General features: G+C 40.0%; 1 protein-coding gene across 1 annotated transcript; it reads left to right on the plus strand.

Annotated features, from left to right (window-relative positions):
• The first annotated feature begins 501 nt into the window (after positions 1-501).
• Positions 502-19,062, plus strand: mboat1 (membrane bound O-acyltransferase domain containing 1). Its single transcript, XM_034101648.2, is given in 14 exon segments — positions 502-750; positions 1,247-1,392; positions 1,768-1,845; positions 3,848-3,943; positions 5,741-5,796; positions 13,692-13,746; positions 14,495-14,687; positions 14,980-15,172; positions 15,251-15,354; positions 15,471-15,535; positions 15,646-15,778; positions 17,548-17,699; positions 18,362-18,515; positions 18,517-19,062. Coding segments are annotated over 14 exon segments (1,539 nt in total). The 5' UTR covers positions 502-666; the 3' UTR covers positions 18,547-19,062.
• Positions 19,063-26,290: the final 7,228 nt, after the last annotated feature.

The following is a 26,290-nucleotide window of genomic DNA, read 5'->3' on the forward strand; positions in this document are numbered from 1 at the left end:
ATAAGGGCGGGGGTCAGGGCCACTGCTCCAACTTTGTCATCAAATATTGATCCAAGCTAAAGAGAGAGAGAGAGCCTGAATAACGCCGGAAGTAGAATAACATGACTTTCAAAGGCATATATTTAACGTTCCAAAGTACTATAAACGCTGCCTACAACAATAGGCAGATGGTTCCCTTTAAACACATTTCACCAACGATGCAGTTTATGTCATTTTTAGAGAAAAACACAATACTCTTCCACTTTTAAAGGGAGGGGGATTCCTACACAAAACCAAATTATGCGTGATAATTATAATTCAAACGTTGCATTTTGAGGTGGAATGTCTATGAGTAGAGTGTGGGCTAAAACAAGTGCGCAGAACCGGTTTATTCCTGCAGAAAAATACTGTATGCTAAACCTGAAACTTGTTATCTTATTTCCAACGTTCGTCGACACGGCTTTTATTTTGAAAGCAATGACCGGAAGTTTTTATTATTATTGTTTGACTTGACTGGTACTGAGTCTGAGGGAGAGCCGGGAGTGTCACTCTGTGGACTTGGCTGACTTGTTGCGAGCCTTTCGGGCAAACAATGTATTTTTGTGACATAAAATAGTAAGTAGTTTGCTAAACAACATAGAAAAAGTCGATAACATAGAGGCTTCGTAACAGAAAAAAACACGTAGGATGGGCGAGGACACCAGGTTTAAAACTACTGGCTCCAAGTGGCTGCTGCCTGTCAGTGAACTATTGGGCTTTCCTCTGGATCAGGTAAGAAGAGTAGGCTACCTGTCCATGAATAACAGTTATTTTTAGAGTCAGAGTTAACATTTCTAAATTTCCAAATATATGTTGTGAATAAAAGTATGTATTACTGGTCTATCAATTAACGTCGTGTCACTTGGTAGAGAGACTGGCAGTAATTCATCATCAGTGACGCCCACATCGGAGTTTATTTGCAATGCTGGAGATAATGATTTTTGGTGATTATGTTTCTCCAAAAATGAAATTTACAAACAAAAGACCTGCATGGCAAAGTTTACAAAAAATAAATAAGCTTCTTAACATTTATCTTCGACTATTTAATATTTCACAAATCACAGCAGAAATATACGTCCTTATAGTATTGATACACTACTAATGACTAATGAGGAGGATGAAACAACATTACAATCCTTGCATTATGCTGTTCCCACAGGAGTTTTCTGTCAGCTATTAAAAACAAGATATATAAATGCACAAACTAGTATCTATGTCTCCCACACAGGTGAATTTTCTGGCGTGTCAGCTGTTTGCCCTGGCTGCTGCCTTCTGGTTTCGTCTCTACCTCAGTCCTAGCCATGCCAATCCCCTGGTCAGGCACGCTGTGGCCACTCTTCTTGGCATTGTCTTTCTCATCTTCTGCTTTGGATGGTACTGTCAGAGTATATGCTCACATACTGTAGTACTCCATTCAACTTCTCTCATGATTACAAATATGTTTTTAGTAAAAAATAGCTGTTGATCTCTGAGTTCTCAACTATATTTGTCTATTATCTTTCTACATTTCTGACAAATGAACACTGCTGGTATCCAGTGTGTAGGGTCACATGCTTATAATTAGAAGAGGGCACTCAGGCTTTAGACAGTAATGGTGCTAAGAAAGAAGATATACTGGAGAAATGGCTGTTGTGGCATTTGACTAGGGGAAATGTATCTAGGCTTCACTGACGCACACTGCATCCTGTCACAGACATATAAAACACCTATAATGAGGCACATGGTCTAATTGTGTGTCCTTGTCTGCAGGTACTCAGCTCACATCCTGACAGTGGTGGTTGGAAGCTACTTGATTATCATCAACGCTGACATGAACAATGTGCACAGGCAAGTGTTGGTCTTCATATGTCATAGAAACATTCACATTGAAGTCTGGGTCATTTAAGTTATTGAGTCAAAAAGGTTGTAATTTAAAATTGATCATGAAATGTAACTGTGGAATTTATGACATGTGAACAAATCAAATATAAGGTGGAATAAAGCTTATTCTTTACTGCCCAGTTAAATCAATCAAAGCTCTTTTGCCCAGTTCAGACAGTTTGTTTAGTCTGAACAACCGTTACTGTATACCTGATTGGTTTGACATACACAAACCTGTTCTTCTTTAGAAATGTTGCTGCAAAGGTCTTGTCTAGACCAGACAGACTGAGAGGTGGATGATATATCTGCTATCTCATTTCTGGGGATACTGGTGCAGTACTAGTTATAGGTGTCGTCAGGTCAAACTTGTCGGACAAGATCAACCTGGAGTTTATTAACGTCATAAACACACACACACACACACACGCACGCGCGCACACACACACACACACACACACACACACACACACACACACACACACACACACACACACACACACACACACACACACACACACACACACACACACACACACACACACACACACACACACACACACACACACACACACACACCACCCAGACCAGCCTGTTTGGAAACAGGTGGACTGTGAGTGTGTGCGTGTGTGTGTGTGTGTATATACTGTATATGTGTGTGTTCATTTTAAAATGCATTTTTTTATCTTTGCATCCATGTTATAGTATGGTCTACATATATTTTATCTTCATATTTGGTTGTGTGTTAGCTTGAAACAACTTGGCTCAAGTGTATCATTGTAGTTTTTTTTTTGTTCTGAATGGAACAACACAAACAAAATGTTGGTTTGGTAGTCCTGGTATTTACGAGATTACCTGCAGGGAAATGAAGACAAAACCTGTTGTTCTATACATGTGCAAACAAAACGCATTGTAAACTGTGTTAAAGCTGCTTTTTCAACAAGCCTACCACATAACAAACCTCTTGATCAACAACACAGGGTGAGGAGGTTATTCTGATTGGAGCACAACAAACTCAGGAAACTTGAGGGCACGCCTACAAACCTGTGTACTAATTGTGATATGTTAAAGGCTAATACTGTGTTGAACATTTAACATCTCAATGACTTTGTTAGAAAAATATCACTCGACACCAGGTTGAGAATCAATGATCAGGTAACTAATTTATTCTTGCAAGAAGGAGCAGAGTTAAATCACATACAAAGGATATGGGTTAGCTCACACACATGAGGTATGTTGCTCAAAGGAACAGCAAAAAACATCAGGCTTATATAGTCCAAAACACAGGACATAACAACAAAGTTGTAAATCGAGGTGGCGCTAATATCAGCCGCGGGTGTCGGAAAGTCGGGTCATCTGCGATGGGTCATCTGTGACGTCTTCTGGAAAGAGTCACGTACTTCCTTCACGCTTCATAGAAATTAGATATTTAGGAGACAGCAAGTCTGTCTTCTCATAAATATCAAGAACCTGAAATGCCCTGCCTCCTCCTATCACAAGAAGAGGCAGCTGCAAGGCCACACATGATATCAGTGCATTAAAACAACCCAATGAGTGGAGAAAACCGTATTTCTCCAACAGACTTCAATTAATTTGAGCTTAAACCACACGTTTCAGGTCAGGTCAGTTCATATGTTGTCATGCTCTCAAGAAGCAGCTTCTCTCATAAGTACCAAAACAGTATATTACAATTGTTCTACTTCAATTGCATGTTGTCGCTTACATTTTAAAAGTCACCAATTTCACTGGACATTATAAGAAAAATCTGAAAATATTGAAAGAGAGCCTCTTACCAGGGTATTCTGGCTAAAATGCCACACATTCCATAATCATCTCTGAGTAATAGTTTAGTAATAAACACATGTCCTCATTAACCAAGCATGGCAGCCCTACTTGAATAGTAGGTATCTTTCTCCAGAGAATGTGAATAGTCTTTTGTCTGATTGAGTTTTTTTCATTCCCCCACTCACAGGTATTCCATGGTGACAGCTATGGGCTACTTGACAGTGTGCCAAGTGAGCAGAGTCTTCATCTATAACTATGGAGTTTTGTCCACTGACTTCTCTGGGTAAGAAAGAAAATCCTTTGATTGTCCCGTCTCTTTTCCTCTCCCTGTGCCACACCTTGTTGATGATGTTGATAGTCATTTTAGTTTTAAATCTGCTCCAGTGTTATCAGTTCCAAACCATGTTGTACCTGCTTACATGTTGGCCGGTGCCACAGCCTTGTGTACATACAACAGTGCTGATTAAAAAGCAGCAGTGTGTAATTAATTACATTTCATTATGCAGTTACTTTCACACTGATGGCTTGTGGTTGCTTTGATGAAGAGGGTTAAACAGTATATGCATCCCAGCATTCAGAAAAACAGACAAATATTTAACTTAACAATGTATGTGTTTGTCAGGATATTGCCTGACCTGATGGTGTTTTCTGTGGGCAGTTTATCTTTAAATACGCTGCTGTCTCTGCTGACACCATATTGCACAACCTTTTTTGGCTCAGTTTTGGGATGGATGAGTTCCCATGAGGCCTATCTTGCACTCTGGTGATGGTGGGCAGGCCTGTGAGTCAGTCTTTGGTTAACAGTCACAGAGTCTGCCGGCTACAGGGGTGGAGAGAGTTGCACAGAGTCGCTGGAAACCTGAAAATGTTTCTCTACTGCCAGCTGCCAGCGCCCATTCTGCTCGGCCTCTCTCTAACTCAGTTTTCCATGCTGTCCACACAATGCAGCCCACTATGTGTGTGTGTGTGTGTGTGTGTGTGTGTGTGTGTGTGTGTGTGTGTGTGTGTGTGTGTGTGTGTGTGTGTGTGTGTGTGTGTGTGTGTGTGTGTGTGTGTGTGCGTGCGTGTGTGTGTGTGTGTGTGTGTGTGTGTGTGTGTGTGTGTGTGTGTGTGTGTGTGTGTGTGTGTGTGTGTGTGTGTGTGTGAGAGATAGAGAAAGACACACAGAGAGAGACAGAGAGACAGAGAGATGTAGGTTATGTGTGCCTTTGTGCACACACCCTCACATTCTTGGGACAGAGGATTCTCTATCTGTGAATGAAACTAGGGGAGGGGGTGTGAAACTAGTCTGTGCAGACTTACTGTAGAGGACCTCAAAGACCCCCACTGTCGCCCCGTTTCCAGCACTTTTTGGTATACCCAAATAACATCAAATTCACCTGGTTTTTCTCTACTCATTGGATTAAATCATTGGTAGCGTTATTTGATTAAGCTACTTTATGAAATCAATTTATTTAGAGCTTTGGGAGCTGGACAACATGTCTGTCAGGTCGCCTGGTTTACAGAGACATGATTAAGCAAATTGAATTGACTGAATTGCATTGGATAAGTAAGCGACCTGACTTGACACTGCTGGAAACAATGAAGTTATTCACAGGGGGAAACTATGTTCTGTAGCCTGAGGCAGCTGTTTTGCTTGTTATGGGTTTGTTTGTTTGTTTGTTTGTTTGATTGTTTGTTTGACTGATCACTAAATATCCTACTGCTGATTAAACATACTGCTTTTAAAACATTTAAAAACAAGATCACTGTATTATAAATATTGTCAGAGTAGCCCATCTACATCAGGCTGGTGTTGTGAGGCTAAAACATCAGAATGCTTGATTGCTAAACAATCATCACCACCACTGAAATAGAATTGAGTGGATAATGAAGTGTAACTACAGATAAAATGGCAGCTGCTCTGACCAGCTTGATTTGAATGGTGATGTCGGTTCTACTCCTATTCTTCTTTGGTACTTATTTCCTTACTTTATTTGAAGATATGCAGTGAAAGTTGGGTTATATATCCATTAAAAGTATAATTTCAGTTATAAAGTCAGTGTCTAAAATGAATTGACTTGTAACTTGTCGTGCCCAGGCCTTTGATGATAGTTACCCAGAAGATAACCACACTGGCTTTCCAGCTCCATGATGGTAAGGAACACACACACACACACACACACACACACACACACACACACACACACACACACACACACACACACACACACACACACACACACACACACACACACACACACACACACACACACACACACACACCCACACCCACACCCACACGCGCACACACACACACCAACACGTTCTCACTCCCATCATATATTGACGGACGGTCAGGGCCCCTCCCCGTCGCTATATTACGTACAGGGTACCCCTTGCCCGTCAGGCTTCTACGGGCAGGGCGTCCCATAGACCTTCATAGACCACGTGATCAACAACGATGGCCGACCTTCGTGTTATTCTCGGTGGAAAATGCCTATTTTAAGGTTCATTTGGCCATTAAAATGCGTTTTGATGTCATTTTATGCGAGTAATGAGTTTTTATTTCTGATTGTTTGTGCAGTACATGTACATGATGTTTAGTTTGCTAGTTATGACGAAGATTACTTCATGAATGTGTACACATGGTTGCTAACGTTTTTTTGGTGTCACCCTCTGTACTTGGACTTATTGGGAGAATCTAAAGGCAAGAACATCCCAAATATTCATTTAGGTCTTTATTGTAGACCTTTAGTGTTGCCGTCTGTGAGGAAAATACATGGGGCTCAGAGCCTCGTATTTTTAAAATCTTTTTTTCCTTCTAATTTGTTATTCTTTTCAAAATAACACACTGTTATTTACTCACCAATAACACACAATTATCCTTGCTTTTATTTATTGGTTTAATTCCATAATCTCGGGCTTTTTTGGCGTTCGTCAGGAACTGAATTTCAAAATAAAAATAACCGGAAACAGACGTAGGCATTTCGAGCGATTACCCAAGATCCTCAGCTACGCTGATTGGATGTTTTAGCCGCAAAGCATGCTGGGATTTGGTGTTTATATTATATGAAATCTGGAAAACATTTTTAAAAGAATAAAATAATACTTAATTCCAAGTGCTCTTGCTTTTCTCTTTAAAAGTCATCACATAACGGCATTGTAATACACGGTTCGGCTGCATTACATATTACAGATCTGCCGTAGTTCTTTATTGATAGAGCCCTGATGAGAAGACCTTTGGAAAAACTGAAGAAATGCCGCTGAAACTGAATACTTGACGTGGATCATAAATATATCAACAATTAAAAAAAAACATCTTCAATTTCTCTTCACACAATACGTCTCCTTGCAGTATCAACACTAATTCGGCTGACTTTTACATTTGATATAATTCATAGATAGGTTATATTCAACCTGATCTCACCAGAATGCGTGACTCCACCACGACTCCTTAACACTGCATTGCGTGGTGGACTCACGAACTTTGTTACATTTACGTGTCTGCACCACGCAAACAACCCCAATGTAAAGTGAATGAGGCTCTTTTGTCGTGGTGCACACACGCATTTCTACAACGTCCTGCAGTGAGCTTTTATTATATAAAACGTTTTTAAAATCTACTTTATAGCTTGTAGTAACTCGCGGGAGGCTTCTTTTATTTTTATTTTTATTCATTATAATTTTAATTTTTCATCAGAATGTATTATGGTGCATTAGTTACGATTTTTTGTTCTCAAAAAACAGTGCATTGTGTGCAATACAACTGTGATTTGTATTACATTAGTTAGTTTTTAAGGAAGGCCAGAGCTTCAGCTGTGTCAAATAGATTGTTCCCTTTAGTTAACGTTTTTTAAAAGAACATTATATTGCTATTTGATCATGTCCCCTTTATTGTATTACGGAGAGCAATGTGAGCATCCATTCCCATTGGATAACGGAGGATTTTACACCCGGAAGTAAGTATTCCCCTTACTGTCGATTGATTTTACAGTGCTATCTGCACTACTCATCAACTCAAAAACACCAGATTATCCTTGTTGATTACACAACATTGATTGGTTTAAGTTGTGTACAATGCTTTTGTAATTTTCCCCTTCGATTCGGAGAAACAAATATGTGTTCAGTTTAGGATGGCCAAAGACACTACACTACCCAGAATCCTCAGCTATCGTTTGGGACTACACCATGTGCTTTGCTTGACAAACCCCGTGGTTTGTCCTCAAGCTCTGTGATTGGATGTTGGAGTGGCAGTGCGCGAAGTTTACGCCGAGCGACAAACAGCATTTTGAAATGGAATGAAACCCATCGACGCCACACTATTCAAAACAGGAATCGAACGTCTCCTACCCCCCCCCCCCCCCCTTCGGTCACAGGCTCCTCCTCCAAACAGTGCAACACAATAAAACAGATACACAGAAAACATAGTGCAAGTCAATACAAAAAGAAAAATAGTAAAAAGTGAAATAGTGCAATAAGAGTCTATACAAGTGATTGGAATATGATATATTAGACAAATCATTTCTAAGTAGCAGCCAGATTAATGCTATGGATGTTATTTCAAAGTTCAGGTGTTATGGCCTGTGGGATGAAACTGTCCCTGAGTCTGGTGGTTTTAGTACGGATGTAAGATAAGATAAAATAAGATAAGATGGTACTTTATTGATCCCAATTTGGGAAATTGTTTTTGTTGCAGCAGCGTAAAAGACAAGGCATTTTACAATAAAACAAAACTACAAACAAACAAGAATAGAAAAAAAAGAAAATAGAAAATATAGGCTACGTGTTGAAATAGAAAACATACATGTAGATATTATATATGCAAATATACATATTCAAAAATATATGACAATGGAATATGGAATATCAAATATTGAACAGATTATATATGTGTAAAATGTACAGCGAGGTTGTATTAGAGAAACTATGGAGCAGAGAGTTCTCTTCCAGCCAGAGGTGATTTATTGTACAGAGTTATTGCAGTGGGCAGGAATGTGTTCCTGTATCGGTCCTTGTGACAGTGGAGCTGCAGTAGTCTGTTGGAGAAGGAGCTCCGTTATCTGTCCAGCTGCAGGTGGAGAGGATGGGTGGGGTTATCCATTATGGACAACAGCCTGTTCAGTGTCCTCCTCTCCACCACAGCTTCAAAGGGGTCCAGCTTGATGCCGATGACAGACCCAGCTTTCCTGATCAGTTTATTGATCCTGCTGGTGTCACCGGCTCTGATGCTGCCCCCCCAGCAGACCGCAGCAAAGAAGAGTGCACTGGCCACAACAGACTAGAAGATCTCCAGCATCTTGCTGCACACGTGGAAGGATCTCAGCTTCCTCAGAAAATAGAGTCTGCTCATCCCCTTCTTGTACACAGCGTCAGTGTTGATCCTCCAGTTCAGCCCATAAGTGCACTCCCGGGTACTATAGTCCTCCACAACAGCCACATCCTCTCCTAGAATGCGGCTGTTGTGCCAGATGGCAGCAGACAGAACAGTTTGTGGCTGGGGGTCTTTTATAATCCTGAGGGCTTTCTTTAAGGTTAACCAGGTATTTTTACTCCACTACATTTATTTTAGTTACTTTACAGATTCTGATTAATGATGTGAAATATAAACAACCCTTAAAGCAGACTTTAGTTACACCTGAGTAAAATTCAGGGAAGGTGATTGTCAAGTGCCAACAATCAGGAGAGATATTTGATTGGAGGACTGGCTTATAAAGCCAGTTGAGTAGCACTTGAAATGTTTTGGCTCTATGAAACCTGATGTACTTATATGATTCTGTTTTCTTCAAGGTTGTATTTTGTTGGTCGAAAGCACTTATTGTAAGTCGCTTTGGATAAAAGCGTCAGCTAAATGCAATGTAATGTAATGTAATGATTGTTGGTGCTTGAGAAGACTAAATATTTATCTGCAGATCCCTATAAAGTATACATTACTCGTTATTCTCTACAAATAGTTAATTAAAAACTGTATATAATTGCTATTTTGGACATCCCTTTTCAAGATTTCAATATTACTCTAAACGTGTAATAATGTGCTTTAACCAGTAGGAGGTATGGGTTAAAAACATAGGTTAAAAAGCTGTCAAGTTTACAGTGTTAACAAAATAAAATATACTGCTGTTTCTGGTTTAGTTTACGACGGATATATTCTGTTATTGTTTTGATATTTGTAACACAAAAGCGATGGAAAAACCCCACAGCAACACAGAAAAGATGGTCTTAACATGAGTAGTTAATATAAAACAATAATATCAAAACAAATTATTACTACTAACTTTATTGTGAAATTAAAACAGAACGGTAAAAGAATAGTTTCCGGTCTATTTTAAATAAAGAACTACGACAGATGTGTAATATTTACAATGATGACTTTCAAAGAGTAAAGCAAGCACTGCTGAATAAAGTATGATTTATCTTTTACGAAACGTTTTTTTTCATATGGAATGCAGTTGGAGGTCAACCAATCACAGATCTTGAGGCAACGCGGAACAATAGCTGAGGATTCTGGGTAGTGTAGTGTCTTCGGCCATCCTAAACTGAACAAATATTTGTTTCTCCGAATCGAAGGGGAAAATTACAAAAGCATTGCACACAACTTAAACCAATCAATGTTGTGTAATCAACAAGGATAATCTGGTGTTTTTGAGTTGATGAGTAATGCAGATATCACTGTAAAATCAATCGACAGTAAGGAGAGTACTTACTTCCGGGGTAAAATCCTCCGTTATCCAATGGGAATGGACGCTCACATTGCTATCCGTAATACAATAAAGAGGACAGGATCAAATAGGAATATAATGTTCTTTTAAAAAACGTTAACTAAAGGGAACAATCTATTTGACACAGCTGAAGCTCTGGCCTTCCTTAAAAACTAACTTATTTAATAAAAATCACAGTTGTATTACACACAATGCACTGTTTTTTGAGAACAAAAATTCGTAAATAATGCACCATAATACATTCTGACGAAAAATAAAATGATTATGAATACAAATAAAATAAAAGAAGCCTCCCGCGAGTTACTACAAGCTATAAAGTAGATTTTAAAAACGTTTTATAGAATAAAAGCTCACTGCAGGACATTGTAGAAATGCGTGTGTGCACCACGACAAAAGAGCCTCATTCACTTTACATTGGGGTTGTTTGCGTGGTGCAGACACGTAATTGTAACAAAGTTTGTGAGTCCACCACGCAATGCAGTGTTAAGGAGTCGTGGTGGAGTCACGCATTCTGGTGAGATCAGGTTGGTTATATTTACACCATAACGGTGCACAGCTGATATAAAAGGACTTGTAGTTTTTAAAGATATTACTGATTTGAATTTGATTGAATTTTGAATGTAAGAATGTAAATACTGAGTCTGAAATAGTATAGCAATATGCTGTAAAATTATGTGAAAGCATGAATAAAACTACACATCTTCAGATGTTGTACATAGTGTCCTACACTAATAATACAAAGTTATTATGGCTGTGTGTACCTTGTGTGCACCGCCTAGTGGTTAAAGCACGTTATTGAATTATTGTGTTATATTTGATTAAAAAAATATTAAGAGTACATATACTTTCATAGGGGGAAAGTAGAAGGTCTGTGATAGAAATATAGAATATAAAAAATCAAGAAGATACTATAAGTGATCTCTACAATAAAACAGTTTAGTGCAGGATGTACAAAGATATTAATAGGAGGAGGTGCAAAACAGAAAAACGAATTAACCTTTATTTAAACATTAAATAACAGATTAAGGTCTTCTTTTAAATAAGGAAAAACTTTGGGGGTATCTATCTACAGATAAATATTAAGCCTGACAAAGTACTTAACGTCTAATATATTGCTTTCCTGCAATGTTAACTATGTTGAAGCACTTATTTTAACTAATATTATACATATGGATTATACTCTTATGTATGTAGATAGAATAAGAAATGTGCAGAATATGACAGTTTAATGGTGGAGGTACACACATATTGATAGATGTCTTGTAATGCACTGTTGAGGAACCTGTGACCCAAGTTTTTCATTCATTGCATAACTACACCGTAGTTGTGTATATGATATGTCAATAAACCTTTAAAATCTTGAAATCTTGAAAGGGATGTGCAAAATAGCCATAATATATAGTCTTTAATTAACTATTAGTAGAGAATAACGAGTAATTAATATACTTTATTACTCGTTTCCATTAATGTCAATTGCAGATACATGTTTAGTCTTCTCAAGCACAACTATCAAATATCTCTCCTGATTGTTGGCACTTGACAATCACCTTCCCTGAATTTTACTCAGGTGTAACTAAAGTCTGATTTAAGGGTTGTTTATATTTCACATCATTAATCAGAATCTGCAAAGTAACTCAAATAAGTGTAGTGGAGTAAAAATACCAGGTTAACCTCTGAATTGTAGTGGAGTAGAATTACAAAGTATCAATGAGCTGTCATGTGGGTATATTAATGCTATATATTGATGCTGCGCATTATGGACAGCGATTTTCACCCATTTATTAATTATATGTTTTACATTTGATAACACCAATGTGTTTAATACTGGCAACTTCTAATTGTGGGAAAAACGAAAACGTTCAGTAGAGACGTCCCATAGAACATTTTGCGAAACACAATAGTGTAGTGTGTAGTTCTGGGGGGGCGTTCGATTCCAGTTTTGGATAGTCTGGCGTGGTTTCGTTCCATTTCAAACAGCTGTTTGACGCTCTGCGTAACCTTGGCGCACTGCCACTCCAACATCCAATCCCAGACCTTGAAGAGTAATCATGGGGACTGTAGTCCTAAACGATAGCTGGGGATTATGGGTAGTGTAGTGTCTTCGGCCATCCTAAACTCAAAAATGTTGACAATCGCAATGATGCTCGAAATGTCCCTTATAGGCCTACGTCTGTTTCCGGTTATTTTTATTTTTAAATTCAGTTCCTGACGAACGACGATTATGGAATTAAACCAATAAATAAAAGCAAGGATAATTGTGTCTTATTGGTGAGTAAATAACAGTGTGTTATTTTGAAAAGAATAACAAATTAGAAGGAAAAAAAGATTTTAAAAATACGAGGCTCTGAGCCCCATGTATTTTCCTCACAGACGGCAACACTAAAGGTCTAAAATAAAGACCTAAATGAATATTTGGGATGTTCTTGCCTTTAGATTCTCCCAATAAGTCCAAGGGTGACTTTGCTGTGAAAAAACACATTTCCACCAAAAAAACGTTAGCATTCATGAAGTAATCTTCGTCATAACTAGCAAACTAAACATCATGTACATGTACTGCACAAATAATCAGAAATAAAAACTCATTACTCGCATAAAATGACATCAAAACGCATTTTAATGGCCAAATGAACCTTAAAATAGGCATTTTCCACCGAGAATAACACGAAGGTCGGCCATTGTTGTTGATCACGTGGTCTGGGAGCTGTTGCAGCGTCCATAGCAACCACCTTAGCAACCATGAATGTGTACACATTCATGAAGTAATCTTCGTCATAACTAGCAAACTAAACATCATGTACATGTACTGCACAAATAATCAGAAATAAAAACTCATTACTCGCATAAAATGACATCAAAACGCATTTTAATGGCCAAATGAACCTTAAAATAGGCATTATGAAGGTCTATGGGACGCCCTGCCCGTAGAAGCCTGACGGTCAAGGGGTCCGCTGTCCGCAATGAAGGTCTATGGGACGCCCTGCCCGTAGAAGCCTGACGGGCAAGGGGTACCCTGTACGTAATATAGCGACGGGGAGGGGCCCTGACCGTCCGTCAATATATGACGGGATGGGAGTGAGAACGTGTTGCACACACACACACACACACACACACACACACACACACACACACACACACACACACACACACACACACACACACACACACACACACGCGCGCGCACACACACGCACACGCACGCGCGCGCGCACACACACACACAGTTCCAGCCAACGAAGCAGCTACATTACATTCAGCCATCACTGTTTTTGGTAAAGAGTGGTAAAATTGAAGTTTCCTAACAGGGTACTGATGACATTGTTTCTTATCTTTTAGGTATGTGTAAGAAATCTGAACAACTGAGCCCGGGGCAGAAGACTCTGGCAATAAAGTACGTTTTACTGTGGTGAAAACTGAAAACTTTTATTTTAAATGGCAATAAGTCAGAGCCCTTTGCAGGATTTATATTTATTGGGACACAATGTCCCTGTCAAAGTATATATGCACTGATTTATCACCTTAGTTTAAAGAATAAATAAACTTTTTTTTTCATTTAGCCACAAAGGACAATGACAAGGAGAAGCAATCGTGGTGAATAGTGTGTTCATGTCAAAAGCATGCTGGGAACTTGAGTCACAAGAGTTATCTTTTTGTCATGTTTATGCATGTGAATCGACTACAAAACAGTCATCATTGTACCATGCATGCCATTTTAAAATGTATTTAATGTATTTACTTCATTTAATGTACAGTATTCACAAATTATCATTACATAGTGTGGCTCCTGTGTATAAACGCTTATGTTTTATTGTATCAGAATACGATTGTACTTATTAATTCTGATTGTGCCATCAAATGATCGTTCAGCTTTGATGTATTCATAACCAGCAAACTAGACTGAAGCTCAGTTTATCAAAACCTGTTTTTAGGAATCAATTAACTTATTGAAATTGACTCTTTTATGATTCCTGTGTGTATTAAGTATTTTAAAACTTGTTACAATTCATAACCAGTTCTCCATAGTTCCTAACAAAGCTGCAGCACTGTTGTAATCGGGGAACAAAGCGACCAAATCAACGACTAATCAAAGGGATTCTTGGTTTGGGTTTAATTCATTTCTTCTAACAATCTTTCTACAGTGTGAGGCCTTCCCTCATCCAGTACCTGAGTTACAATCTGAACTTCCTGAGTATCTTGGTGGGACCATGCAGTAACTATAAGGAGTACATAGACTTCATAGAGGGCAGACACATCAGCAGGAGGCTCAGGCAGCACTCGGGGACATGTAACGGGCACAACGGCTACGATAAGACACCGGAGCCTTCGCCTAACGTGAGTTCATGAACGCACATCGCTGTTTGGCAGAGAGACTAAAGTCAAATCTGCCTGTCCATTATAGACCGCAGTCTTCTCCTGTTGTATTTTCTGTATTCACTTGAGACTTTTCTAGCCGTATCAGGAGTTTGATTCTTCCGTTTCTGAACATAGTCCAATTGCTGTTATTGTTTCAGTATTGTTCTAAATATGACTCATTTCCTCTCATCTCCATCTCCATCCCAGTCATCATGTCCATTTGGAATCTGTGATCTCCTCTCTGCTCAGCACTTATCTGTTTTATGCGCAGAATGCTGTCTGTAGAAAGCTGCTGGTGTGCAGCGGATGTATGCTGTTCTTCCTCACTGTGACTCGAGCCTTGCCAATAACGTACAACGTGGACCCTCAGTTTGTGAACAATGCCCCCTTCCTCACAAGGCTCACCTACGCCTTCTTCTCCATACAAGCAGCAAGGCCCAAGTTCTACTTCGCATGGACACTATGTGAGTTTAATGGGACCATGAGCGTTGTTGTGACTGCCAAGGAAGTCATGTGACTTACATTTTTCTCTGTTCTGTCAGCTGATGCTGTCCACAACGCAGCAGGATATGGTTTCTTGGGGATGGATGCAAATGGGAAGCCGTCTTGGGACCTTATTTGCAACATCAACATCTTGAGGATTGAGGTACCTTCAATGTTTCACATGATTTCAAATAACAAACCTACATTAGTCTCCCACACTGTGTCAAGCATGTGGATGTTGGTCTAATTCTAGCAATTATGTGGTTATTTTTCTTTTAGACCGCAACCAGCTTCAAGACATTCATCGACAACTGGAATATTCAAACAGGAATTTGGCTCAAAACGTAAGTCCTGCAAATGTGAACTTCAATACTCATGCCTGCAGTCAGAAAACATTTACTCAGCTTAGATTTCACAGACATTTTTGAATGTGTGATTCCTCCCATCTCCTCAGGGTGTGTTATGACCGAGCCCCCAGGCACAGGTTGGCGTTGACCTTCATCCTGTCGGCCCTGTGGCACGGTGTTTATCCTGGGTATTATTTCACCTTCATCACTGCCATCCCCATCACCATGGCAGCTAGAGCTGTAAGTTCTCTATCTCCTCTGGAAAAAATGAAATCATAAATAAAAAGTAAATAAATCCTCGAACACACAACTGCAAGGAACGTTTCTATATTATTATTATTTACTCTTCTTGATAGTATTAGAGCAGTTCTCGAAATGTGTATCTGTCAGAAATTGGTTTATACACCTGTATTTAACTGTAAAAAAGGGCTTGAATTGTACTTTCCTGCATGTGCGGATTATTAGGATTGATGGACCAGCTTCATCTGAGGTTAAAAAAAAAAAGTATACCAGGCTGACATGTTGATCCATCCATCCATCCATCCATCTTCTCCCGCTTATCCGTGGTCGGGTCGCGGGGGTAGCAGTTCCAGCAGAGAGCCCCACACTTTCTTTTCCCTGCGACATCAACCAGCTCTGACTGGGGGATCCCAAGGCGCTCCCAGGCCAGCGAAGAGATATAATCCCTCCACCTGGTCCTAGGTCTACCCCTTGGTCTCTTCCCAGCTGGACGTGCCTGGAACACCTCCCTAGGGAGGCGCCCAGGTGGCATCCTTACTAGGTGCCCGAACCACCTCAACTGGCTCCTTTCGACGCGAAGGAGGAGCGGCTCAACTCCGAGTCCCTCCCTGATGACCGAACTTCTCACCTTATCTCTAAGGGAGACACCAGCCACCCTGCGGAGAAAACCCATCTCGACCGCTTGTATCCGCGATCTCGTTCTTTCGGTCATGACCCATCCTTCATGACCATAGGTGAGGGTAGGAACGAAAATGGCCCGGTAGACAGAGAGCTTTGCCTTCTGGCTCAGCTCCCTTTTCATAACAACAGTGCGGTAAAGCGACTGCAGTACCGCTCCCGCTGCTCCGATTCTCCGGCCCATCTCACGCTCCATTGTTCCCTCACTCGAGAACAAGACCCCGAGATACTTGAACTCCTTCACTTGGGGTAAGGACTCATTCCCTACTTGGAGTGGACAGTCCATCGGTTTCCTGCTGAGAACCATGGCCTCAGATTTGGAGGTGGTGATCCTCATCCCAGCCGCTTCACACTCGGTTGCGAACCGATCCAGTGAGTGCTGAAGGTCGCAGACCGATGAAGCCATTAGAACCACATCATCTGCAAAAAGCAGTGGTGCAATCCTTAGTCCACCGAACTGCAGACCCCCCCCCCATGACTACGCCTCGAAATCCGATCCATGTATATTACAAACAGGATTGGTGACAAAGCGCAGCCCTGGCGGAGGCCAACCCTCACCGGAAATGGGTCCGACTTACTGCCGAGGACCCGGACACAGCTCTCGCTTTGGGAGTACAGAGATTGGATGGCCCTGAGCAGAGACCCCCTCACCCCATACTCCCGCAGCACCTCCCACAGTAACTCCCTGGGAACCCGGTCATACGCCTTCTCCAAGTCTACAAAACACATGTAGACCGGATAAGCGTACTCCCAGGCCCCCTCCAGGATCCTTGCGAGAGTAAAAAGCTGATCCATCATTCCACGACCAGGACGGAATCCGCATTGTTCCTCCTCAATCTGAGGTTCGACAATTGGCCTGACCCTCCTTTTGAGTACCTTAGAGTAAACTTGTTTACTAGACATGTTGATACCAAAGCAAAATGTAAGGAAGGAATATTCGTCTTTTTTTAAGGAAGGTAATACAGTTTTGTCATGTAACTTCATTGGGTTGGTTGAAATTACATCAACAGTATTGCTTAAATACTCTAATCATATCATGGATGTGAAAACAGTGATTTATCTCTCTCTGTTAATCCGTCCCTCCCCACCAGGTACGGAAGTCTGTCCGCCAACATATGCTGAGCTCCAGAGGCTTGAAGCTGGGATACGACCTCTTCACCTGGGCAGCCACCCAGCTGGCCATCTGCTACACTGTGATGCCTTTCCTGCTCCTAGCAGTAGAATCCACTTTGGTTTATTACAGGTAGGTTCAACTCATCTTTAGTCCTCTTATTGTCTCAATAGGACTCATACTTGCTGTATGCATGTGGCCATATAGGTCAGCGTGACATCAATGCTGTCATCTGTCCACATGTACAAAGGTCAGCACAGACTGTATGTAATTCAAGCACCAGCTGTGTATGTGACAAGTACTAGTGATGATGTTACTTGTTTATGCCCCTCCTCTCTTACAACGAACAAAAGAGCCTTTTTCTCCTCATGTTTTCTATTATTCATGAGAAGAGTGCATTCAAATGTCAGAAATTGGAGAAAAATGCCCATCAGAAATTCCCAAGGAAAAATCTTTAAAAGTATTGTATGCCCAATAAACCTTAAAGATATTCAGTTATCTATCATAGAAGAATAAGGGAACCAGCATATACACATTTCAGAAGTTGGAACTAGAGACGGTTGGCATTCATAATAATGAAAATAACTCCTCATACATTTTTTGTCAATCATCTTATTGTTGCAGCTAGTATTCCTGCCTGTAATTGCCTTTAGCAACACAAAGTATATAAAGAGTTATTTGAAATTCATTTGAGGCATGCTCTGTTATGCCTGTGACGTTTTCTTACTGAGCTAAAGTTCCTTGTACAGTTCATTTATGACATAAGTACTGTCATATTGTGTCTTCTCTCCTAGGTCTATGTATTTCCATGTTCACATCATCAGCATTCTGGCTGTGATCGCCCTGCATCAGAAACACAAACCCAGTGAACTCTCTGCCACCAACAAAACATGTTCCTCGTCCTCTTCCTCCTCCTCGTCTCCGTGCCCAGCACAGTGCCAGCCTATTCCCTTCCAACAACAACAACAAAGTGGACTAAAAAGCCCTTCTTCATTTTCTCTTGCCGGGCTCCCAGTCAAGAGGTGTTCTCTCAAAGACAAGTGAATATCCCCAAAGGGCATTCAGCAAACTCAAAATGGGAAAACATTATTTATTTATGGGACAACACAGAGCTGGTAAAGAAGACCTTGATAAAAACGCGATGAATCACTTGAACATATGGCACTGGAGAGACTGTTTCTGTCATATTGTAATATCAACACCACCAGGACACTGACCTCCTCCACCTGCGTCCCCGAACCGCCCCTGCCCCCCCCATGCCCATCTCAACACCAGCATGCCTCCTTCAGCAACAATGCAACAGTGTGAAGAGAGAAAGGGAGCTCACTTTCTTCCCTGTCCTCTATCTGCACTGTCCTGCCCATTGGTGGGATCTTAGCCAGCACAGTAGGAGAGCAACAGGACATACACACACACACACACACACACACACACACACACACACACACACACACACACACACACACACACACACACACACACACACACACACACACACACACACACACACACACACACACACACACACACACACACACACACACACACACACATGCACACACAACACACACACACACACACACACACACACACACACTAAAACACACACTAAAACACAAATATGCACATACTCTCTTCGAAGCGCTCATACTTTGTCACACTCTGATGGCATACAATGGCTGCTCTTGTGTGGCTACAACAAAAGAGCATACCAAGAAGAGTGAGAGCCCTCGCGTGTGTGTGTGTGTGTGTGTGTGTGTGTGTGTGTGTGTGTGTGTGTGTGTGTGTGTGTGTGTGTGTTTCTCTCACTGATAGTTTTTTACTCTGAGTGGAACAACACTTGAAATACCAATAAGACCATGATGCAGCTCTCAACGTGTCCAGTGAAACTACTAATGAAGTCTTTGAGTGCAGGGTGGCAACTCCTCCAGGAGAGGAGACACGTCCTTTCTGTAGAAAATAGTATTTTGTCATATAGAGATTTGTAAACATCAAAGAAGAACCTTTGATTGTTTAACATTGCACCATTGTAACACGTTAAGAAATGGTGCAATGTATGAGCTAATGAGATAATTTAATGAAAATATTCAAACCACTTACCATAAGATATCTATTTTTTTCTCAAGCAATAGGTAATGTAATCATCACATACTTATTCTTAATGTGTTATTACTCTATCATGTAAATGGTGCTGGATACCTGATATCATGAAGAAGAGTACATTAACAAAGAGCTGGTAAAACTGAGAAGAAATACATTTCAAAGCTCTCTTTTGTGGATCTTCGCATTGCACACTAAAATAACTGATTTAAATCAAATGTATCTCTCCTCAGCAGGACCATGGTGTCGTTTTTATTTCTTTGTAAGGAAGAACACATTTGTAAACTAGATGTACAGAGCCTACAGCAGCTGCAGGGTGATTTAACAGAGACATCTGCTGGTGGTTTGTACCGTCTGAACTCTGCTGAATGAAACTTTAAAGTGAGCCAATTTAAACTGACGGACACTGCAGCGTTTCCCAATGCATCTTCTCTTCACTGGATTTTTCTTTTGCACAATCAAAGTTGATGAATCAGAAGGTGTTGCTTATGATTAGACATGAGCTTAGTATGGTGGACACAAAAATACACTAATGTTTTAAATTACAAGATATTATTGTTATTTTTCGATATCAAAAGGTTATAACTCCAGAGGTTTGGGAGCATTGGGGGTTTAGAAGGTGGCACAGTGGCTTGGTTATTAATGGCCTTACCTGCTGCAGGCTAGCATGTTAGCATTTAACTACATTTATGGGGGGGTTGGTTGTTATAAGGTGTGCTAACAATGCTAACAAGTTGAAATGCAATAATATTAGTTTTTCTTGCATCTCAGTGCCTGAATAAAACAAATGACAATACACTTGGAAATGTCAGACTGTTCCTTTGAGTGCATTATATAAGATTCCTTAATGAACATTTTCTTTCTCTGTGTATAGCAGGTGAAGTTGAACAGTATGTTAATCTGTGTAATCATGTTAGAAACACAATCTGAATGCATTGTATTACCTGGTTTGACATTTTATCTCAACATGTGGGTTTGTTTGGTTAGTGAGTGAGGAAATGTGTATTTGCCTGTTTTGGCTTAGTTTGCATATTTTACTCAACTGTCTCACACGGGGGGATTTAAGGGGTACAAAACAGGTGAATTAATTTCAACTTGTGTGAGTCTCCCATGGCAAATTAGAAGAAATCTCAAAGTTCCCGAATGCTAATATTTCATTTTGGTTCTTTTTAAGTTAATGAAATGCCAGTAATGACTGCTCAGGACTTTTGCAAGAGGCTGGCAGTTATAAACATTTAGAAAATCTAAATACCTAGGTAATACAGTTTGTCTTCACATCAGCCACCTAGAGTAAACTCCTAAAGAGCTGTGTGCTGAAAAGCCTGAAAACTCTTCCCAATTATGGTTTTGCTATAACATAACATTGTTTTTGTGAAACAAGCCATTATTTACTAATATGAAACCTTTAAATGTATTGTTTTTATCACTGTGATGTCCACGCCACTGTAAAATTTGCATGTGTTTTAGTTCAGGTCAAATTAGTGAAATGACGTGTCAGAATGAGCAGCTAATTGAAAGACTAAATACTGATTATTACGGTATTTTTGTATGGTATTTTACAGATGTATGCATGATCAAATAGACTGACTGTAAGATCGTGTTTTCCTGCATTTTAGTATTGTTTGAATGGAGGAAAGAGGCAGTGGTATTAAAAGATTTGAGTAACAAATAAAGCTTGAGTGAAACAGTTTTAATTGTCTCATTTAAAACACAATTTAGTTACATAATAAATGATAATACAGAATGACAAACGATTTAAATGTTGAATTATTATTATTATTAAGAGGCATGGCAGGGCGGAATCTCTTTTAGAAACAAAGAAGGAAGGAAACCTATAATTGATTCTCCCTCTCCCCATAGCCTCATATTGTCTCAAAAAATGGGGTGATATGACTCAGCGTAGTTCCTTTCCTAAGAAAACATTATATTAACATCAATATTTAGTACACAGGTGGGATTCTGCAGGGACTTGGTATATGGATTAGATATATGAAACTATTTTCTATACTTTACCAACCTAAACATACATTTTCTCTACAGATACCTTTCTGGAGCTGAAGCAGGGAGATACACTTTAGATAGTTTTGCCAGGAACTAAAAGCAAATTTTATTTCTATTGGATTCATTTTCTTTACAAAATAAACAATATCATTTTAATTGTTCGGTGGAAGTCCATTTGTTTGTAAATGACTTGACGCGTTGAAGACCAAATGTGTGCTTATGTTTTTGCTCCTTTTTAATATGCAGTTTAGATGTACTACTCATCACAAGTCAATATGTATTTTTCATTGATTCAAATCAATGAATCCAATATCCAAAGGACGGTGTTAAATAAAGATGTGCGGAATATCTCACCTGCATCAGGTTGAATAAGAATTGCTTTCAGGTACTACACACCGTGAAAACAAAACAATATTAAATGTACTAACATGTTTTTATATCAACAAGTGTAATTTAAGTTGTTTATAATAGCAAACAACTTAAAGAACAAATAAGTATCATACATTCATGATATAAAACAACATGCATAACATAAGGTCCTTCATAATGCATTCACGACTTAGAACTGAGGTTACCTACTGTAACCCAGCTTCTATGAGTAAATGGCGCAGCCCTCTCCCCCTAATCCCACCAGGAGCGTCTGCGCTGCGCTGCGGCGTTTTTAGCGATCGCGGCCACTCTAGTCAATGGGTGCTATTCCAACAGACCCGCTGCGCCGCGCCGCGGCTCGAAGCGTCCCAGAAGCTCCTCGCCGCAAGGAATTTCTAAAATATAGGATGAATCCTATTTTTGACACGGCGCAGCGCAGGCAGGAAGTGATGGAAATCACATTGTTGTCTGCTTTGCTGGTTGAGGGGGTGCACCGGGTGCACCCAAAACCGGCTCCTTCTCCTCCCCCCCACCACCGTCTTTCAAGTAGGAGAATACATGCCAGCGTTCTCCTCCGGTTTACAGGCACTGTAAATTATATATATATATATAGAATAATTATGATGATGAATGCATATTTTTTTACCACTAAAATACAGCAACACATCTTTGATTCATGTCGTTTATAACTGGAATATTACAATTATTATTAACTGTGTCTGTAGTCTACAACACAACACAATAGGAAATAACAACAATAAACACGATTTAAACAGACACAAACATAAACCATTTAACTACGTAGCCTACTACTTGTAGAAGTACAAATGTCCAGGAAATATTCCAAAATCAACAACAACTGCGAGGCTGCACACACGACGCTCCGCTTCCGCAACGTTTTGAAACGCGCCTGGTGGGTTATGACGCAGGAGTATGGAGTCAGATTTGGGTCAATATTCTAGCGCGTAAAACAAGCTACTCACGAGCATAAAATGTGCTTTTACACGCGCATAAAATGACCCTCGCGCGCAGATTAAACCCCCGCGAGCGGCTCTGCGCCCGCGAGCGGCTCTGCGCTCGCTTGCGAGAGAGACAGCCCTCTTGCTCGCTCGCGGGAGTGTCAGCCTCGCGGAGTCTGTCTACACGCGCGTGAAAAGTTTCTGGCACTTTGGGGCGGAGCCACTAGACTTTGATTGACAGCTGCAAGGAAACCCGGAGTTGCCAGGTTTGATAAATGCCTGAACTACCAAGAGCCGAGGAGTGACGGCAGCAAAATCAGTTGGACGAGATTGAATAGTAAAGTTGTCCATATGTGTATAATTGTTGCATTTAAGTGATATATTGGTTGTAAAAATTGTTTTTTTATTTGCTTGATACAAAAGGACATTCTTTATAACCAATTGCTTTATTATCACGCATTTGTAATATTTGTATGCTAGAACTTTTTGTATTCTTTTTGAAAAATAAATAATAAATAGCTCACTTGTCATTCATTTTAATCCTTAATTATCCATCCAACACTGAAAAGGTGGTCCTTGTGAAGAGTCTCATCACTATATTCCCTCAAAATAAGTTACCATAGCTATGCAGATGACACACAAATGTACGTAACAATTTCACCAGGAGACTATGCTCCAATTCAAACACTGAGTAAGTGCATTGAACAAATCAATGACTGGATGTGTCAGAACTTTCTCCAATTAAACAAAGATAAAACTGAGGTAATGGTCTTTGGAGCCAAGGCAGAACGTTTAAAAGTTAGCGCTGAGCTTCAGTCTGCAATGTTCAAACCAACAGATAAAGCCAGGAATCTAGGTGTAGTCATGGACTCTGACCTGAGTTTCAACAGTCACATTAAAACAGTTACTAAATCAGCCTACTATCACCTAAAGAACATATCTAGGATTAAAAGACTAATGTCACAGCAGGATTTGGAAAAACTTGTCCATGCCTTTATCTTCAGGAGACTCGACTACTGCAATGGTGTCTTCACAGGTCTAACTAAAAAATCTATTAGAAAGCTGCAGCTGATTCAGAACGCCGCTGCTCGAGTCCTCACTAACACTAAGAAAGTGGACCACATCACTCCTGTTCTGAAGTCTTTACACTGGCTTCCTGTGTGTCAAAGAATAGATTTCAAAAATATTGATGCTGGTTTATAAAGCACTGAATGGTTTAGGCCCAAAATACATTACTGACCTCCTGCTAAACTATGAACCATCCAGATCTCTCAGATCTTCAGGGACTGGTCAGCTTTCTGTCCCCAGAGTCAGAACTAAACATGGTAAAGCAGCGTTCAGTTATTATGCTCCAAATATCTGGAACAAACTCCCAGAAACCTGCAGGTCTGCTGCAACTCTTACTACTTTTAAATCCAGGCTGAAGACTTTTCTTTTTGTCGCTGCTTTTAATTGAACTTTTCATATCTTAAACTGCACTGTAACTTTTATCCATGTACTTTTTCTAAACGTAATTAAACTCCATGACATTTATGAGAGGGACTGCTCGAAAGCAGAGATATTTGGAATATCTGGCATCGACGGATGAAAAATAGTGTTTTGGTAACACGGAGTGTTTTGGTAACACTTTAAAGACTTTGTTATGGAAGCAAAGCAGGGGAGGGGGTGTGTACAGCCTCCTGAGGGTCCGATTGTGGATGTCATGCGAGCAAAATATGGTGAAGAAAGTCTGTCTAAATTAAATCATATTTTAGACTGCACTGTAACTTTTATCCATGTATTTTTCCTTAACGTTTATTTTATTAGCACTGTAACTTTTATCCATGTATTTTTCCTTAATGTTTATTTTATTAGCTTTTCTTTTTTAATGCTTAATGTCTTTCATTTCTTTTTTGTAAAGCACTTTGAATTACCCTGCGTCGAAAAGTGCTATATAAATAAACTTGCCTTGCCTTGCCTCAGCTGAAAGTCATTTACAACAATAGTTTGCTGAAGATTAAGTTTGTTTTAACCAAGGTATAAGGTTTTTTTAGGTGTGATTCTATGAATTATCTATTCTGTCAACATTTGATGAATTAGAAAAATATTAATGTTTTTAAATGTTAACAATTATTTTCTTAATGACATATTGTGCTAATGAAATCCTTGTAAATAAATGTCCAATGAATGTATTCTTGCATTCGATTTTTTGAATAAAAACCATATCCACCACCTGGTACTTCCAGTAATCGTCATTGACACACAATGTGCAGGTATAACACAATCAAATGTTAATTCTGGTTAAAGAAATATAACACAAAATGTGCAGAAATAACAAATGAGTGTGTTTGTGCACATTGTGTGTTAGGGGCATGTAACACATTTTGTGTGTAAAAATGATTTACACATAAATAAACACAACACGTGTTGTCCCTGAGCACACTCTGTAGGTGTGTTGAAATTCAACACATGTTGTGTCATATTTGACACATCCCTTCTAAGAGTGTACAGCAGACAGTAGCTAGCAATTTTCGACAGATACAGCCCACTCAAAAATATATTGTTTTATATAAAATAATATATATATATATATATGCAATTTTCGACAGATACAGCCCACTCAAAAATATATTGTTTTATATAAAATAAATGTTTATATATATATATATATATATATATATTAGCTGTACACTTTACGAATATAATAGTTTTTTATGGACAATTTTACCATTCAATCTCGTCCAACTGATTTTGCTGCCGTCACTCCTCGGCTCTTGGTAGTGCAGGCATTTATCAAACCTGGCAACTCCGGGTTTCCTTGCAGCTGTCAATCAAAGTCCAGTGGCTCCTCCAAAATCCCAGAAACTTTTCACGCGTGCGTAGACGGACTCCGCGAGGCTGACACTCCCGCAAGCGAGCAAGAAGGCTGTCTCTCTCGCGAGCGAGCGCAGAGCCACTCGCGGGCGCAGAGCCGCTCGCAGGGGTTTAATCTTCGCGCGAGGGTCATTTTATGCGCGTGTAAAAGCACATTTTCCGCTCGTGAGTAGCTTGTTTTACGCGCTAGAATATTGACCCAAATCTGACTCCATACAGGAGGAGGTCGCAGCGCGGCGCAGCCGCAGCGCAGACGCTTCTGGTGGGATCAGGGGAAGGCTATCGCTATTGGGTTACTCTGCGCCCTCGCGCAGCACTGAAACACTTGTAGTCCACGCCCACCCGCTAGGTGGGAAATGATCCATTTCAGATAATAACTAAGAGCTCCAGGACTTTAGATTTGTCTCTCCCCTAATGACAGAAAGAGGTGCTTGCAGCAAA

This window comes from Pseudochaenichthys georgianus, chromosome 16 (genome assembly GCF_902827115.2).
Source record: "Pseudochaenichthys georgianus chromosome 16, fPseGeo1.2, whole genome shotgun sequence".
Classification (NCBI taxonomy): domain Eukaryota; kingdom Metazoa; phylum Chordata; class Actinopteri; order Perciformes; family Channichthyidae; genus Pseudochaenichthys; species Pseudochaenichthys georgianus.